This window comes from Acanthochromis polyacanthus, chromosome 14 (genome assembly GCF_021347895.1).
Source record: "Acanthochromis polyacanthus isolate Apoly-LR-REF ecotype Palm Island chromosome 14, KAUST_Apoly_ChrSc, whole genome shotgun sequence".
Classification (NCBI taxonomy): Eukaryota; Metazoa; Chordata; class Actinopteri; family Pomacentridae; genus Acanthochromis; species Acanthochromis polyacanthus.
In genome coordinates, this window is record NC_067126.1 from 8,448,503 (window position 1) to 8,466,956 (window position 18,454).

The following is an 18,454-nucleotide window of genomic DNA, read 5'->3' on the forward strand; positions in this document are numbered from 1 at the left end:
CAGGATGGAAACGTGACTTTAATGCACAAAAATGACTCAATACAACGAGGAGCTCTCTGCGCTGTTGTGTCAGGTAAACATGTAGCTCTTTCCTTCTGCTCCGACTCCTGTTTTTTGCTCCTTATCTCTTTGTTATCTCCTCAAACCTGAGAGTGTTTACCGTGTACAAATGCTGCGTATTCTCACACATAAAGGGTTAATCGGGTGGATGGAGCAGGTTTTGGTTTGTGCAGGGGGCTGACGGCTGCAGAGCAAACAGAAAGCCTCGGCCTCCCTGCCAGGTTTCGATCTTACTCACCTTTCTCATCAGAGAGCTGCTCTGAGAACAAACAGGCTTCTGTTCTGCTCATGTCAGCAGACACACAAACTCCTGCTGCGGCAACACTACACAACATGTTGGCCTCTTTTTGTGCACGTAGGTCCTTGAAATCAGCACCAGGAGCAGCAGGCAAAGGCAGGTCATGAAATTTATGGAAACCAGAGTGACACGTACACTTTTAAACCAAAGAAGTGAATGAACAGTGAAGATCTGTCACGTTAGAGAGAAAAAAAATAAATATTTGTGAGAAAACATTTCTGTGCTGGGAATTATCCATCCATCCATCCATTCTCTACATGGCTTTATCGTCATTAGGGTCATGGGGGGTGCTGGAGCCTATCCCAGCTGACTCGGGCAAAGGCAGGGGACACCCTGGACAGGTCGCCAGTCTGTCACAGGGCTACATATACAGACACACAATCACACTCACATTCACACCTACGGGCATTTTAGAGTAACCAATTAACCTCAGCATGTTTTTGGACTGTGGGAGGAAGCTAGCCTAGCCGCGCTACATAACCCACGGCAACAAATTTAATTCTCTGCCAGGGTGGGTCTAGTTACCCTCCATAAGGCTCGAGGCTGGATTCTCCTAAAACTGGCCGGACCAATCACCATGAAGTGTAGAGTCAGAAGGCGGGCGTAACTAAGTGACGACAGAGGCGTGACGATTCTGACAGAAACAACCGGCGCACAATAAACAGTTATCTTTCGACTCGGCTTTGGTCACAGCCCTTAAAGATTTGAAGCTAAAATTCAACTTGAAAGATAAACAAAGGACGGCATTTAAGTGTTTCATTGAGAAGAAAGACGTATTTGGTCTTATGCCGACGGGATATGGCAAATCTTTAATATACCAGTTGGCTCCGCGGCTCTGCTGGTTGGGAAGCTAATGGGACTTAGCCACAATCCGCCGGTGCTCTCGGAACTACGTCAGCCTATTCGTTGCGTTGATTGGTTGTATACCTACCCAACTGCTGCAGAAGGATTTGATAGACAACATTTTAGTCTGCCTCCCTGCCTGTCGAGCGTTCCTAGACCCTTGTGCCGTCAGAAACATGGGTATAGCATGGCTAGGCTAGGAGGAAGCCGGAGTACCCGGAGAAAACCCACGCATGCACAGGGAGAACATGCAAACTCCATGCAGAAAGATCCCAGGCCCAGGTCGGGATTTGAACCGGGGATCTTCTTGCTGCAAGACAAAGTGCTAACCACTAGGGCACTGTGCAACCCATTGTATTGTATTGTGAAATTTAAGAAAAAATGCAAAAAGTAAGCTCTTTAAGGTGCAAAAATTTTGTTTGAGAAAGCAAAAGAATACAGAAAAGTCTAATAATAAGGGTGTCAGAAAAACAACGACAATGGAATAGTGTAGAGTTCAAAAACTGCAAAAATAAATAATTTTTCAAAAAAGACAAAAAAAACAGTAAATATCTGTAAAATAATTTTGTTACTATTTACATGTTAAACATTATTACTATTTAATATTTAGCAGATTTAAATTTTATAAAAATGGTGCAAATTCATGGTCAAGTATTGTCAAACTAAATAAACATTATTTATTGAAACCGTTGAAAAATATTTACCATTTTCAATCCTTGATAAATGTAACTTTCTTGTAAATAACAGCAGATATCATAATCATTTTCTGAACCTAGACAGGCAGTTTGGGCACTTAAACTATATAAAAGTGGGTTTTAAGAGGTAATTTTAAAGAAGTTACTGTTTCAGCGAGCCTTATCTCCTCAGGCAGGTCGTTCCAAAGCTGAGGGGCCCTGATGGAGAAGGTCCGGTCACCCTTGGATTTAAGACTCGACTTTGGAACAACTCGGACGGACCCACCCGAGGATCTAAGACTGCGCGATGGGATTTACGGGGTTAGCATGTCAAAAATATAGCCAGGAGCAAGGTCTTGGCAAGCTTTGAAAGTGATCAACAAAATCTTAAAATCAATTCTAAAACGGACAGGGAGCCAGTGGAGGGAAGCTAGAACAGGGGAGATGTGATGTCTTCTGATAAAACCAGTAAGAAGAAGACAGATTTGTTTACATTTGCCAGTTGTACGTCACATTGGATTGTCCTAACATTCGCTTTCTTTTGTTTGTTTTGGGGGGTTTTGGAAACTTTTTGCCCTTCATTATGGCTCCCAAGCCCAAGTCAGACTCTTCTGATGGCAGTGCTTCAAAGAAAAGGAAAACCATCTCAATGCAAGTGAAATTAGATGTAATAAAACGGTAGTTATGTATGTGAGTTCCAACTTACGGTGAAAATCGTGTTACAATGCAACATAGGAACGGAATTCTGACATAAGTCGAGGACCCCCTATACATCTGGTTAATTTTGTTTCACCCAGCTGACCCTAGTGGCGGGGTGTGACAAGATACTTAAGAAATTCCAAGTTGGCTTTCCTTAAAATTTACTTAAAGTAACATCAATTTTAGGGGTACTTAATTGATTTATGTACTTCTAACATAAGCTAGTGCCACTAATATTACTTGCTATAAGTGCAAAATTGAGGCTCTACCGTCATTACATGAGGTGTTAATTTACTGTTATTTTACCAAACATGTCAAAATGGGTGACTAGATGTGACCAAAGTCACCTCCAAAAACACAACAGGAGATCTTTGGCAGTCGAAAATAAATAGCTAAGCTCCTCTTTCTCTGGACTACATTTTCTGACACACCAGAAAATGGATCCATTAAGCGTCTCCGGGGGTCTCCAGCCGAGCAGTTCATTCAGACAGTGACCTTTCCCGGCTGCAGCTGATAGCTGCCATGGCAAAATGACAACGCAATGATAAAAAATGACTCGAATTACACCGAGACGCTCTTCGGCCGGCGGGGAAGTCGAAGCATCGCAGCGGTTAAAGTGACATCTGACCGCGGCTGTTGACAGAAGGTCTTTAAAAACAAAACACCACGTCGGTTTCAGGCTTCAAACTATCCGGGAGGTAAAACTGTGGGAAAAGGGATGAAAGAAAATGCAAATATGATTGTGAAAAGCTGAAGACGAACCTGCCGGAGAAATGTCAAGTCTGTCAAGAATCAATTAGTTTCGACTGAGCCGTCTGGTATTAGAAAAGTAGGTCTGGTGGCCTTTCATGCTGTCTGAACAACCCTGTTAGCATATAAGCTGGTAGAAGAAGAAGAAAACAGTGAATCACATGAAATGCTGGAATTGGCATCATCAAACAGTTTTCCAAAAGAATGGATAGAGCAAAGCTATGTCCTCTCTTCTATTTTTCATACTTTCATAACATTGTCAGCCTTGATTGAATGCCTCACTCTGTCTCATATTATCAGGATAAGACTTTTTTTTTCTTTTTTCTTTATTAGATTGGTCAGCAGTAACATCTAGCTAAATATCTAACTTTTACTCCTGAGAAAAAGCTAACATTAGCGTGGATTAGCAACTCTGTTACTGTGATTAGAGTAGGGTTAGCAAACAACACATAAAACATGGAATAAAAATGGTACCATTGATGTGTAAGCTGAGCCATCAAGCCTTTGATAATTTATTACCCATTACTAATGAATTTGTAGCAGAAAAATGTAAAATAGACAGTTCTTTTCTTCTTTTTTTTAAATTTGAACCCCAAATGTCCTCCAATTCTGGAATGACCCTACTGTTTACTGATGTTTCTCCTGGTTTCAGTGATTTTAAACTCCAGAATGATTGTCTGCAATAAGCTTCTGGGAGCTGAAATGAAATGGCAGCTCCAAATTATTTGACAATCTGCTGCAGTGTCTCGGCAAATGTTAGCAGTGAGGAGTTACGGACAGAAGAAGAAGAAGAAGATGACAAAAGAGGGATTTGAGGCGGAATGATGGAGTCTCTCTCTGCGTTTCTGGGGAACTTTGATTTCCTGCTTCATGCTCGGTCACCACAAAGGGCCAAATTTAGAAACAGCATTATGGAAATGGGAAACGTATCATTCAGGAGAGCGGCAACGGAAGCAGAGCCAGATACTTAAAGGACTTGATCCCCTATAAAAATGCACAGCAGAACAGCGAGGAAACACGGCGGCTTAGTTGGTTTTTAACATTCGGAGTGTGGTTCGTACCTGCGTATAATGTGGCACCTGCAGGCGTTTATGAGGCTTTACACTTATAATCCACTCGTACTGCATCACTTGCAAGTGGAATTTTTTTTTTTTGGAAACTAAACCCAGCGAAGATAAGAAGTGAAATCCCATGGAGCGGACGTTGGACGCGACAATGGAAAGTCAACATGTTGAATGATTGGCCCCTGAGTCCCCTCTTTGTACAGATTATCCCTGGATTTTGAAGCCGACTGCGGAGCTGTGTGCAGCTCCGTGAGCCCTGGGGGAGCTCATTACCAGCACTCCGGGCCGGGATTTGAAGCCTGTCAGCCTGAGCTCGGCAGTAATTAATTCCACTCCTTTTAGCTCTTTTTTTCTCCTCCATTAATCTGTGTATTTAATTAAGGTCTGCTTGCTTTAGAGAGCGAGAGGCAGACGACGGGACAGAGACGAGAGAAAATGAGCCTCGGAGCTTAAGATGCTTTTTATGTCGAAATCTTCCCAATTATCGGAGTAAAGATGCAGGTCTATTCCTCTGACCGAGAACGCCCAGTTCTACTCAATTAAAATCTCGAAGGTCACATGACCAGAAAGCAAACGTCTTCATCTGAAAATAACAAGAAGAATGTTTAATATCGTCAGGTTGCAGGTTCTAATGACGAGTCTGCTGTGGTTAAACCTGAGATTAGCTGTGACAGTTTTTAGCCGAGCTCAGACTGCAGAGTTTCAGGTTAATTTGACCCCAGTTTCATCTTTCAGAGAAGAAATCTCATCTAAACAGATGTTGGTTCCAGATTATTTGCTCTGAAAAAGACCAAAACAGCTCATAAACTCTTCAAAGGGCTGCACAACGAAGCAACTTCAACATATCCAGACTGTCTTTGTGTAAGTTGGTTCAACAAAACTAAAGCTGAAATCAGAGATATCGGGTATTGCGAAGGTGGTTATTAACTTTATTAGTAAACTCAGACTTTCTTCACGCAAAAACAGGAGTTTGAAGCGTCCTGTGACTCTTCTTCTGCACAAAATGAACCAGTCATGTCCTACTTCAGTCAACAGGTTGTTTTAATGTAGAACAAGGGAAAAAAGTGCTGCTACTATGAATGAAACAGGGCAGAAATGTTGGTAGAAAACTGTTAATCATGTGTTAATATATTGATTTTACTGATCAATGCAGCTGATTATTGATAACTTACAGCTGCACATTAGAGCTGTTAAACCTTAAACTTCATATATTTAAACATGATATTGTATTGAAGTGTATTTAGGTCTGACACTGTCCCATAATGCAGGATGTAAATGTCATTTTTAACCAAATCAAAGTGAAATTAAGGTTACTGAATATTTTCTGTAATCATCAGCTGAATACATGTCAGGTTTCCATGGCAACGCGACATATATAGAGTGTGATACTGAGTACACAGTTCATTCGGTGGTTTTAGTAATGTTCACATCAACAGGTTTACAGATAAAACAGAATCTGAGTCCCTGGTTAAAAGGAGACGAAACCCTGAATAGAACCTGATCTGGACTATGACAGCGTTGCAGAAACCCAAAGCACAACATAAAAAGGGTGAAAGTTAAGTGAACAATCAGGCGGACAAAGCAAAGGAAGACAGAAAAATCTGTGTCTAGGATTGGCAGAGACAACTAATTCAGATCTTTTGCCAATAAAGTGACAGATCCTGATAATATCTCTTCTCTGAGTAATCTTTGAGTCCAGGTTTCCAACCAAACAGACAGACAGATTGAGGAGAAAGTGGTGAAGAACCAGGGAACGGGCAGCATTAATACTGAGGGACTAATCGGTAAGTGGATGCAGGTGAGCAGGTCAGGTGAGAACGAGGCAGGTGGAGACATGTTGGAAGTCATTTAAATTGGAACAGACAACAAGAATCAATGAATGATGAACTGGGACAACCTGAGATTAAAGAAAGAAAACCACAACTTTGAGCTTTTTAATCGTATTGTGCCATGTCCAATAACATTGGACTAAAGTATTTTTCATCCATTCAAAATGGTAATTTCTGAGTGTAGTGATTGTGGGTGTAGATTTCATTTGAATTTTGTGTGGGACACTCTAATCAGGGGTCTGGGAGGGAAAATTATGAGAAACAAACACAACAGGATGCCTTTTCTGCACCAATTTGTGGCTTTTCTGCATTAGTTTAAGGTGGAAATGTTGAAAAACCCAGGCATCAGGTGACAATTTTAACATAAAAGTGAATATTTATGCAACTAATTACATTTTCCACTATAGATTTGTTAGTTGTACAGCCACATAATTCATATTTTGTGAGTCCCGGTGTAGAAGAAAGAAGTCCTGCTGCTGTCTGAGGCGTTTTTGCATCTATTAGTAGTAGTTGTTTTATTGTGCTTCTTTAAAAGTTTTAATTTGGGTGGAAAATGCACAATTTATTAACACTGAGGGGGACATAAACTCTGCATTACCCTCTGAAATCTACACCTCTCTTAATAATCAGAACAGACTTGTAGTTTTGTGGATGTCATAAAATGATGCTTATAAAATGCTTTCCATCAACCTAACAGGATGACACTAGAATCCTGTTTTCCTCTCTGCCTTTATGGAACCTGCTGTTAGGAATATTACATCTGACCAGACCTTGCTTGGTTTTAAACCCCAGCACTCTGATTTGCTTCCATTTTTAATCATATTGGTCTCATGGTGTCACACACTGAAATGGAGATTATTATTCATGCATTAGTTTCAGTAACAAGGAGTGAAAAATCCTCAGAGCTCCAGCAAGTTGTTAAAATTGCTGCTGCAAAGCTTCTAACCAGATTTCTAAGTGGTCTCATGTCACACCTCTGTTCTTCTCCTTGAACTGTCTCCCAATTAAATTCAGCCCACGCTCTGAAACAAAGAGCTTCTGAAGTTGTGGCCGCCAACACTTTGGATCGCTATGAGGCAGAAAAATGATGGTAAAAAAAGAGTGAAAAGAATCCAAATTTTACTTTTTGTGATTGTTGAAATAGGCCTATAGTTGAAAATGACTTGATACAGATGGACTCCTGTCAAGAAGATGATCCTGGTATCTTCGGTAGGTGAAAATGATCATCTTTTTTTTTTTTTTGATCATCTATAAGTTGTTCTGACCAACCACCTATCACACATGCTGATATGAGCTTTGGAAGTTTCTCCTAAATACACTTTTTAAAGTTTTCTCTCGTGAATTGTCAGAAAACAGAAATACATCTAGAGTACTACTGATTGTTTCTTATTTCATCGATGTTACACAGGTGCAGTTTTACAATGGAAATTATGATTTAACTAACAAAATTCATGTAAAGTTGTGTTGAACAAAAGCAAGATTTTGGATTTTTTTCACCTGGAGTGGATGTGGAATTGACTTCATTGCCATTTTAAACAGAATTAAGCTGCATTTTTAAACCGTTTAAGCAATTCCACCTGTCTACCTGCTGAAATTTGAAGATAGTAGTGATGCGAATGGGTGCAAACTCGTACTTGAAGGACCTATAGGTGTAAAAATATGCACAGTATGAGGGTAAAAAAGTTGCATGGCTTCAATAAATATATAGATTTTTTTTTTTAATATATAAAGCCAGCTGGTTCTGAAGGAGTCAAGTGTCAACTCTTGTCAGATTTGGTTGATTTTTATATCGAAGGATTCACACATTCTACAGAATCCTTATTTTCTGGAGCTCTTTTCCTAATGGACAGAAACTTCTTCATCTGGATGGTAACAAAAGAGCTTTTGGAAAACCTTTAGAGGTCACTTAAAGCTGCGTTGAACAGAAATCTAGAAAAGGCAGAAAAAATGCAACGTAATTGGTGAACAGCTGTGTCTGGTACAATCTCGCATGACCAAAAAAAAGGAAAAAATTGAACTAAATGGACGCATATTAGTCTAGTTTCCTCTCATAGCAGTTAAAATGCAACATGATGAAATGTTAAGGTGGAATTCTTGACCAACATTGCAATGAAGTACTGCCTACCCCAGCTTTAAGCCGTATTAATCACCTAAACATCCGACACCTTTTTACTAAATGAGGCTCAGAGCTTTGAATCATTTTGTTTTTAGGATTCCTTCAGTGAAAACATTAAGGATGCTTCTTTCCTCTAACTTTTCTCGGGTCTTCTGACCTTGTAGACTCTTCCTGCTTCTGAGGAAGTCAGATGGGAAGCTTTTTCAGATTTGATATTGAATTTTATATTGAATGGCTCATACCTGCTGGAGACCCCAATTTTCTCTGTTTTCCTAACGGAAAGAATCTTCTTCATCTGGACGGTCAAAAAGAGCCTTTGGAAAACATTAATACGACACTTAAAGCTGCAGTGGATAGAAATCTATCAAAGGCTGAAAAAATGCATTGTGACTAGTAAAAAGCTGTGTTTGGTACAATCACCCATGACAAAAAAATGGGAAAAAAATGGAACTAAATGGAATCATATTAGTCTAGTTTCCTCACATATCAGTTGAATTACAACATGCTGAAATGTTAAGGTGGAATTCTTGACCAGTATCGCGATAAAGTATTGCTTACCCCAGCTTTAAGTCATTTTCATCGCCTTAAATCTCGCCTCAATCTGTTACGTTACTGTTAAGATGCATTTTCCACTAGGGAAAAAAATGGAGCCAAATGTAAGCATATTAGACTAGTTTCACCTTAAACCACTTGAATTACAATATACTGAAAAGTTGGGGTGGAATTACTGACTAATGATGTACAAAAGTCCTGCTTATCTCAGCTTTAAGGCGCATTAATCACCTTAACATGCCACCTTCTTTAGTAAATGAGCCTCAAAGCTTTGAAGCATTTTGTTTGTAGGTTTCTTGCAGTAAAAACACTGAGGATCCTTCTTTCCTCTAACTTTGCTTGTTTCCTCTAATTTTGCCGACTCTTCTTGCTTCTGAGGGAGTGAAGTGGATTTTTAACTCTTTTCCCAACTGTTGAACTGAATGTTTTTCATCTGGATGGCAAAAAAGAGCCTTGGGAATACCTTTAGCACGGCACTTAAAGCTGCAGTGGACAGAAATCTAGAAAAGACAGAAAAAATGCAAAATGATTGATGAAAATCTGTGTTTGGTATAATCTCCCATGACAAAAAATGTGGAAAAAATGGAGCCAAATGGAAGCATATTAGACTAGTTTCACATTAAACCACTTGAACTACAATATACTGAAAAGTTAAGGTGGAATTACTGACCAGTTAGGGATGGGAATCGAGAACCGGTTCTTTATGAGAACCGGCTCCCAGTAATTCGATTCCTAAGAATTGTTTGTTTACTTGCCCGACGATTCTGCTTATCGATTCCTCTTACGTCGCAAAAACGTGATGACGTCACACGCAGGTTCTGGACTTTTCCAACATGGCGTCCCAGCAGAAGCACTCAAAAGTGTGGCTATATTTCACTCGTAAAGACGACACCAGGGCTACTTGCAACACTTGCAATGCTTCAATTTCGTCAAAGGGCGGAAATACTTCCAATATGCTCAAACATCTGTCCACCCAGCATTCAATTAGTTTGCGGAAATGTACTGCGTTTGATACGCTACTTAGCGCAGGTGAGCCTCATCCAGGTAAAAGCAGGAGCGGAGCTAACATCTTGGCGTCATCTGCTTTACATGTCGAAGGTAACGATAAACTCCTCCAGGTCCTGTACATTGTGTTTATGCTAGTGCAGTTAACCTCACTTCACCATATGAATATTGCCTATCTCCTGGAATTATATTTTAGATGACAATGATGATGGCCTGAGCCATGCTGGCTCAGATGCTGGCTCTCACTCTGGCTCGGAGTATTGTATTTTTTCATGCCCTTACCCAATGAGAATCGATAAGCGAATCGATAAGGAATCGGATCGATAAGCAGTATCGATAATGGAATCGGAATCGCTAAATTCTTATCCATTCCCATCCCTACCAGTGATGTACAAAAGTACTGCTTTACCCCAGGTTTACGGAGTTTTAATCACCTTAACATGCCACCATTGTTACTATACGAGGCTCAAAGCTTTGGAGCATGTTGTTTGTAGGATTCTTGCAGTTTCTTGCTCTTCTGACTTTGCTCGTGTCTTCTGACCTTGCCAACTCTTCCTCTGGTGTTTTCCTCTAACAGAAGCGAAGATAAGGCAGCGAACACAGCGGCCCGTCGCTCAGATAAGAAAACCCTCCGACTGTGTGTTTGTGCAGCAGCCACGTTCTCACAAGCGGTGCGTGTACAAATATTTACATTTTATTTTTCCACAAAAGTATGCAGTCACAAAAAAAAAAAAGAAAGAGGGAGGTTTTCAAAACTCACCACTGGATGTGTTACGAGCACATTTTACAGTATGCAGCACTGAGACAAAACCTAACCAGAAGCTCTGACAGACAGTGTCGTTACAACAGTCGTCTCCACATTACACTTCTGAGACGTCCGCTCATTTTTGGCAAGCTTTGGTAGAAAAAGCACATTTTTGAGGACTGTAGGAAAACAGGCAAGAGAGTGGACAAATGAAAGAAGACAGTCTGGTTTTTATGTGGAGGGAAAATCTGAAAATAACTGGAAATTTAACTTTAAATAACTAATATATTAATAGTCACTTGTTCTGGAGCTTTCAACCACATCGCAGGAAAGATACTTATTGATTCTGCTAAGTGATACTGTACTAAGAGAAAAAGCAAATTTTAAAAAAGCAAACTACCATACTTATTTTCATCCGTAGGGAAATTCAGGTTTTTAATTCCGTCTCATTTTACCTCCAGCTGCTCTTGGTTTAGTTGATTTATTTGTTGTTTAGATTGCAGAATGCTCCAATTACTGTTTTGATTGCTAACTTTGCTTTTAGAATATTTTTATTGTTGTTGTTTTCCAAGTTTTCTATATGTGTGCCAGCCTCTTTCATTTTTTCCATACATCAGTGTACTCTAAATTTGAATAAAAGTTGAAAAACACTGCTGTATTTTCTTTGTATATCCACTCGAAACATTTTCTTTCACAGTTTTTTTTTTTTTTACTGTGAGGTATTAATAGTTTAGATCACTTCTTTTATTTCACTGCAAACACCAAGATTCAGACAGAAAACGGGTTAAACTAAAGTAAGACTGAGTTTGCCTGCAGCCTCCAAATCTTTAAATCTGCTCTGAGCGCTCTGAAGCTGAATTTCTGAACGAGGCTGCAGGTAAACAGACCAGAGATGAACTCGGAGCCAGATGGTGGAAAACTCAGCATTTCTGCACCTGCATGTGATGAGCGTTTGCTGCATGTTTCCACGGATGCATCGAGTTTCCACGAACACGCAAACGGCTTGTTTAACATCAACTCTAGGGAAGTGGAATCGCAATTCTGACTATTTAGTTCCGCCAATGTCACTAAGGCCTTGTTCACATAAATACAGATATTATCCAACATTTTAGGTCATGAAAACTGTTTTAAATGACTTCTATTGGGAGTTTGGAAGAAGACAGCATCACATCTCAATTAGCATGCGACTGAAACAACAATAATGGTGATATATATATGCTGGTTTCTTTGGTTTCCACTAACAGCTACAAGTTTCCAACCTGACTTGGCATTGCTGCATCACCCCACCTTTATCTATTGTGCCTGAGGCTACTTAGTTCGCAACCTAACCCCATAACAGAATGTTCTTCTGTGGTATTTGCTGTATCATTAACGTAGACTGGCCTCATGCTTGTAGTTGAGATGTTTTTGTCCACAGAGACATTTATGACTGTGTGGACAAACTGTTCCATTGTTGTTGTTTTTTAATGGAGAAGGAAAATATCTGTCCACAGAAATATCTGTATTACTGTGTACAAAACCAAAAAGCAGAGTTTGAATATTGGCCAAACCAGTGGAGATCTCTCAGAAAATGCATTTGTGTAGCAATAACAAATAGTAAGGATGTCCCAAATGAGTTGTTTAATATTCAATATCTGCCAATATCTAGTCCTAATATGACACCATTTTCCTGCATAATACACGTTTTTTGGACAGATTTGGTGCAGTACCTGGTGACCCACCAGGTGGAGATTCTTACTATCTACTCCTGTAGAAGAGGTGGTCAGTTCCATACTGGCAAGCAAAGAGCATTAGAAGGTGTTTAGCTTGTAAAGGGCCACCATGACAAAGTTTTCTGTGATGCACAATGACTCCTGTCCAGTGTATGTGTTGTAAATCATGCCTGGATCAACTACAATAGTGTTTTCACAACCAAGTACCATTATCTGCATAGGTGCTAGACTAAGAAAATTTTAAATTTCATGAGACCAGCGCTACAGGAACCGCAAACAAAGGATCAGGCATTGTTGGGGGTGTAAATAATAAAAAGGCACCATGACAAAGTCTTCTATGATGCTTAATGACATCCAGCCAGTGCATATATGCTAATTCATGCTGAGATCAATTATACCAGCATTTTTTTTAACCTAATAGCATTATCAGCATAGGACTAATGTCCACTGTATTTAATCCACATGATAAAATAATCAATTATTGAATGAGAAAGCTACATAAATTAAGAAAATGTTAAAATTCCCAACTCCTGCATGACAGGAGACAAGAATCAGGATTAGGTTTGTGCAAATATTGATTTGTTAAAACTGTCCTTGATAAGAATCCCAATCTAGCATTTAGAATCTATTTTCCTTCATTTCTGCGACACCAACAGCAGAACCAATAACACCAGAGATTATTGATCCTTCAGTTTCTAATATTTGAAACCAGGAGTTTAACACAATCTCTCAGGATGTGGTAGAAAGCCCCAGAACAAAGTGAGTAAGAGGACTTTGAGTTGAGTCTTAAGAGATGCTTACAAGGTGAAAAGTTTTCAGTGAAATTTTCAGATGACACCTTCAGACTTCTCATTTCATCTAACCAAAGACAACCACTTTATGGTGATAGAAAACAGAAAAAGTAACAGATTCTCACTAAAGAATCATTTTAAAACGAACACATCTGCTGGTTAATAAAATCAGTTCCAGCACTAGGGGGGAGTTTGATTAAAAGTTGGTGCTCAAGAGTAATAAATTATTCAGTTTTCATCTTAGAAAATACAGACTGACACCAAAATATTTGGATCTCTGAAATGAGAAGGACCACAGGGAGAGAGAACCTGAAGAGAAAGACGAGGAGGTGGCGTTTCTCTTTGACGTATAAATAAATAGAACAGATTTGACACGTTTGACGAGGCTACGGTAACAAGGATACGATATCTAAAAGTGTCTCTTCTTGGGAAAAAGTGTCTTTCTTGGCGTTCAATCCACAGTTCATAACCAAAGGGTTCAAAGTGTTGCTTTACAAAAATGCTGTGCCATAATAAGAGTACAAAAATACATAACTGTGCAAGACGGGAGCTAATAAAAGAGTCTGTGTGAATACTGCGAGCTCCATACGGCACTGTGTCGCTGGGTGGAGTCCGGTTGGAGTTCCTCTGGGCGAGAAGAGCTGAAGGCGACGCCTCGGGAACAACACGACAACAAACGACAGCGGCGGTGGCGTTCGGAGTGAGCAGACGGCCGATATGCAGCATTTCAAACTGGTCTTTAGAGCTGGTGAAGGGCTTCAGATGGCGTAGTCGTCCTGAGCTGCGGGGCTGAAGGCGGAGCTCCGCAGGGCGTCCAGGCAGTTGACCAAGATGAGCGTCCCGGTCAGGTGCTTCCAGCGTTTGGTGATGGGGCTCTTCATCTTGTCCAGCCCCATGTGCAGCTCCTGGATCACGTCCCGGTAGCTGTCGCCGATCTGAGCCGCCCACGTGACCAGGAAGTCGTACGCTGGCTTCCACATGGCCTGAAAACACACAGAGAGGAAAGAAACGTCATGTTTTGACTCCATACCGATGAGTTCTGTTCTTTCTTTGACTGTCTTGTACAACAAAAATCAACGATCTGAACATGATGGTTGTGTTGTGGGTCACATCAAGAACTCATGTAGCACACCTCATCAGTCGGCTATAGTGTAAGGACTAGTCATCGTGCACGTAAATCTTTTTTTATATCATTTTTAGATTTCTAAGTTGTCATTTTGTAGTTACTTATTAGGGCGGGACTTTAACGCATTAATTTTGCTGAATTATTTGCAGAAAAAATAACATTAAAAAAATGGCGCTGCCACACCGGTAACACTGATGAACACTCCAGCCCAGTAAGTGGCGATAATGACTCTCAAGTCAGTTTTCCAGCAGCAAAAATGATGCACTGATGCACAAATTGTGCAACAAAGAGTTTTCTTATCAGCACTTCAAGCTGACGGTATCACCTCATTGTAAAATATGTTGCTGTTAGCACCAAAGCTAACATTAGCTACGACAGTCCTGGCGACAGCTAACAGTGTAGCCATCCCATAATAGACCGATATTCAAGACACTGAAAGTGCTTTAGTTTAGAAAAAAGTCTTAAAATATTGAATAGCTTGATCTGTCAAAGTAGCAGACAGATGAAAAATGATGAAAAATATAAATGAAACAAACATTCTGGCTGTCTAAGTTCAGATATATGTCTATTCATCCAAAATTTATTTGAACTGAAAACCTTTGCTTATTGTGTCAAATATTGCTATTTGACAAAATGTGATTAATCATGATTAATTTGTCACAAAGCCTCTAATTAATTAAATATTTTTTTAAACCCATTCCACCACTAATATTCATTTCTTATTACTTATTTGCAGGGGTGATAGTAGTTTTTTCTTTTCCCGCAACTGCGTTCTGCCACCAGATCTTTTGCGGTACGCAGTTCCGGACCGTTCCGGACCGTTCCGGCTTACTTTCACCCCTGCTTATTTGTATCATAGAATATACATATTTTATTTTTTTAAAAAGGTTATTACATCAGAAGGAGTCCAGTTATCACCACCATAAATAGAGATAAATAAATAAAAATGTGCAGCAAATAAAAAAACAATAAGAAATACACTGACAGTCATTAAAAACTTTGACACCATATTTTTCAACATAATTTTTATTTTGAAGCCCGAAAATGGATTTTCTTCATATGAATCATTTGTTTAGCATATTGGCATACAGAAACAAAAATCTAAAGTTTCAAGAATGATTTCAAAATAAAGAATTTCACAAAAGAAAACAGCACCTGCCAAACACAAAGTCACAACAGTCAATACCGAGTACGGCCTCCATTTGCTTCGATGCAGGCAGCAATCCGTCGGCGCATGCTTTGGACCAGGCTTCTGATTGTGGGTTGGGAACAGCCCATACGCCTGGCTACATCACTGTAGCTCAAACCGGCCTCCACCATACCCAGTGACCGGAGACGTTGTTCATGTGATAGACGCGGCATGATGCTGTTCACTGGACTAACAATGGTGGCCTTTATTGGGCCTTTATATAGGCCTTCAAAACCCATTCTCAAATTGTGCAGATACTCACTGAGTATTGCTTGGTGTGTATTTGGTTCAAAGTGACCAACCCATGTGCAATGAATCATGACAAAATGACAGCTCATCATTATCTCAACTACCAGGGCACTAGATCATCAGTAATTCCACAATGAATAATTACAACCCCCCTACAAGTAGAGTTCTGCATACATTTCTACCTCAAAGTTTCTATTGACTGTCAGTATATATACAATGCAAAATATCCAATGGAAAGAATGTACAAAAGTGTTTCATTTGTGGTGCAGATAAATACATTTTGCACCGTACTGGGACTGGGAGAACAGCATTTCATTTTTTGTTGATGTAAATATACAAGAAATGACAGTAAACAAATCTTGAATCTCGGAATCAGGAAACAGAAAACCTTAGAATGAAACACTGTCCAATCAGATGCAGATGTTTGCATGAGTGTAGTAGGGCAAATCCTGTCAATAATCTGTCAGCAAACTGCCACGTTGTATGGCCATCAAACGGCCAATATTGGGAAGTTGTGCCATCCTTCACGTCTAAATCAGTCCCTCTAGGATTTCGCGGGTGTTTTTCGTGATTGTTGCGGCCGAAAATGCCTGAATTCGCGGCAGCTTTTCTAAAAAAAATTGCGATGTTTTAAGCTTGTTTGTTGTGATTAAATTGCGGGAGACAGTGACAACTGCTAAACAGCTGCATTTTTTCCAGCTTGCAGAACATGTTTCAACACTGTAAGTTACAACATTTATCCCAAAATTAATTATTTTGCGTTCCAACCCATTTCCACAAAAGCTGGCGCACCATGGTGGGAAATTAGCAGCAGCCAGATACTAGTTTAACATGAAGTGGTTGGTAGATTTAAGGCACAAAATGATAATTTACTATTGAATGAATCATATTCGGACATATCTGTCAGTGGCTTAAAAAGTTAATTTCACTTCCTGGCACACACGTGTTCACACACACACACACACGGCTTGTCACGTCAGTTAAAAAGAACAGCACTGAGAGAGCGCAGTCCTCCACCAAGACAGGTGTGTGTTCTGCATGTGTACATATCGAATCACGTGACCTAAACATATAGCAGGCAACTGGAATTGATAGGACTCAGAAACACCCCCACAATTTAATCAGCTGTTCCTTGTATCATTTCCGATACGTCCACAGTGGTAGATTTGTTGTAGGATCACAATGATGTGATCGTCAGCAGGCTGCTGAGGTAGCTTGTTGCCATGGTTACCGTGCCGCTATGAATCCTTAACAAATCCGTGGATCCAAACTTTAAGCCGCATCACTGCCGAAGTCTAATCACTTGGTCCTTGTGTCATTTCTGACCGACCCTGAAAATTTCATTCACATCCCCGAGTCCGTTTTGAGTGATGTTTGTTTGTTTGTTTATTTGTTTATTTGACAGGGACAGAACAACAAACATTGTTACATTAACCGATGTCGTGTTCATAGGTCAATAGCTGACAGCTAATTCGCAGACCTGGTCCCTCACACATAGAATGTTGGTAACAGAGGAATGATTCACACACGCTGATCGTCACATAACTCCGCCGTGTTCTTTGGTGGAATAATTAATCTAATTTACCTCATTCTTTCAGTGCTCTAACGGATCTGGATGCAACTGCTTCCATCATGGTGATTTATGTGGTCTGTTGTCTGATCATTTCAGCCGTTCTAATATGGTTCATGTGCTTAAAAAAAGTGTTTATCAATCGATGATTTTTTTTTTGTATTCCACCACAATATTGCACGGTTGTAAAACAGTTTAGCTCCGCTTTGGTGAAGAACATCAGTGAATTAATTGTTTATCACGGTCTTCAGCAGTAATTTTTGTTGGTAAATGAGAGACATTAGTATCGCACATTTCTGCATCTTCAAACCATAAACAAGGAAGTGACATCGGTGATGTACGTGCATTAGGTTTGCGCTAGGAGCTGCTATGATTGGTGGAACTCACGGGAGGCGGGCCAGAATTGCGGGAAAGTTGCGCTGATTGGACAAAATTGCAAGGCCGCGCAAAATTTGCGGAGATTGGTTGATTTTGCATGAATTCGCGCGATCGCAACATTGCGACTTCCTGGAGGGACTGCTAAATACATCCCGGTGAACACCAATGATGACTCCTGTGCCATGGATGCAAGTAAATAAATCCTAAACAACAGTATTCTGCAGTAAAACTGTCGTACCTCACTGTCCACCACCCCATTCTTGTCGCGATGCGGCGCCTCGTAAGCGTCCATCTGCTGGCGTGAAACCTTGACCAGTCGCTCGGCCAGCTCCCTCCACCGTCCGGCCACCTCCACCGCCGTGGTCAGGAGGACGAAATCCATGACCAGCCTGGCCACCAGACCCTGACAGTCCATCTTCAGCAGAGCCTGCAGAGAGAATACAGAGATAAGCACATAAAAGTTTAGTTAAAAAGCTGCAGCCTGAAGTGATGGAGACTTTATATTCTGCACATACAGGCCCTGAAAAAACCCCAGATATGAGCTGCGACTGGAGTAAAAAGGAGGGTGATGCTGAATCGTTAACAAGGAGTCTAGTGAAGATGGAAGTCTGTGAAGTCTGACTGAAAAACTAAAAGAAACACACTACAAAGAGACTAATAAATGTACATCTACAGGTTTCATTCCACTGAGCTGATCCTGAGTTATTTTCCACCGCCTGCCTCCACAATCCCCCTGCAAAGTCTCAGCTTTGTGCATTTTTCAGATGCTTGCTGCTGGAAATAGAAAGTAAGAGCCTTGTGCTG

At 40.3% G+C, this 18,454-nt stretch overlaps 1 protein-coding gene across 2 annotated transcripts in view; it reads right to left on the reverse strand.

The window, feature by feature from the left end:
• Positions 1 to 10,562: 10,562 nt before the first annotated feature.
• The window catches only part of LOC110957081 (SH3 domain-binding protein 4), a 70,948-nt gene continuing 63,056 nt past the window's right edge, over positions 10,563 to 18,454 (reverse strand). For both annotated transcript variants that reach the window (XM_022202927.2, XM_051958829.1), the window contains exons 4-5: positions 17,889 to 18,077; positions 10,563 to 14,121 (exon numbers count right to left, since the gene is read on the reverse strand). In XM_022202927.2, coding sequence (XP_022058619.1) covers positions 13,897 to 14,121; positions 17,889 to 18,077 — 414 coding nt within the window. In that variant the 3' untranslated portion in view covers positions 10,563 to 13,896. The remainder of the gene's footprint in view (positions 14,122 to 17,888; positions 18,078 to 18,454) is intronic.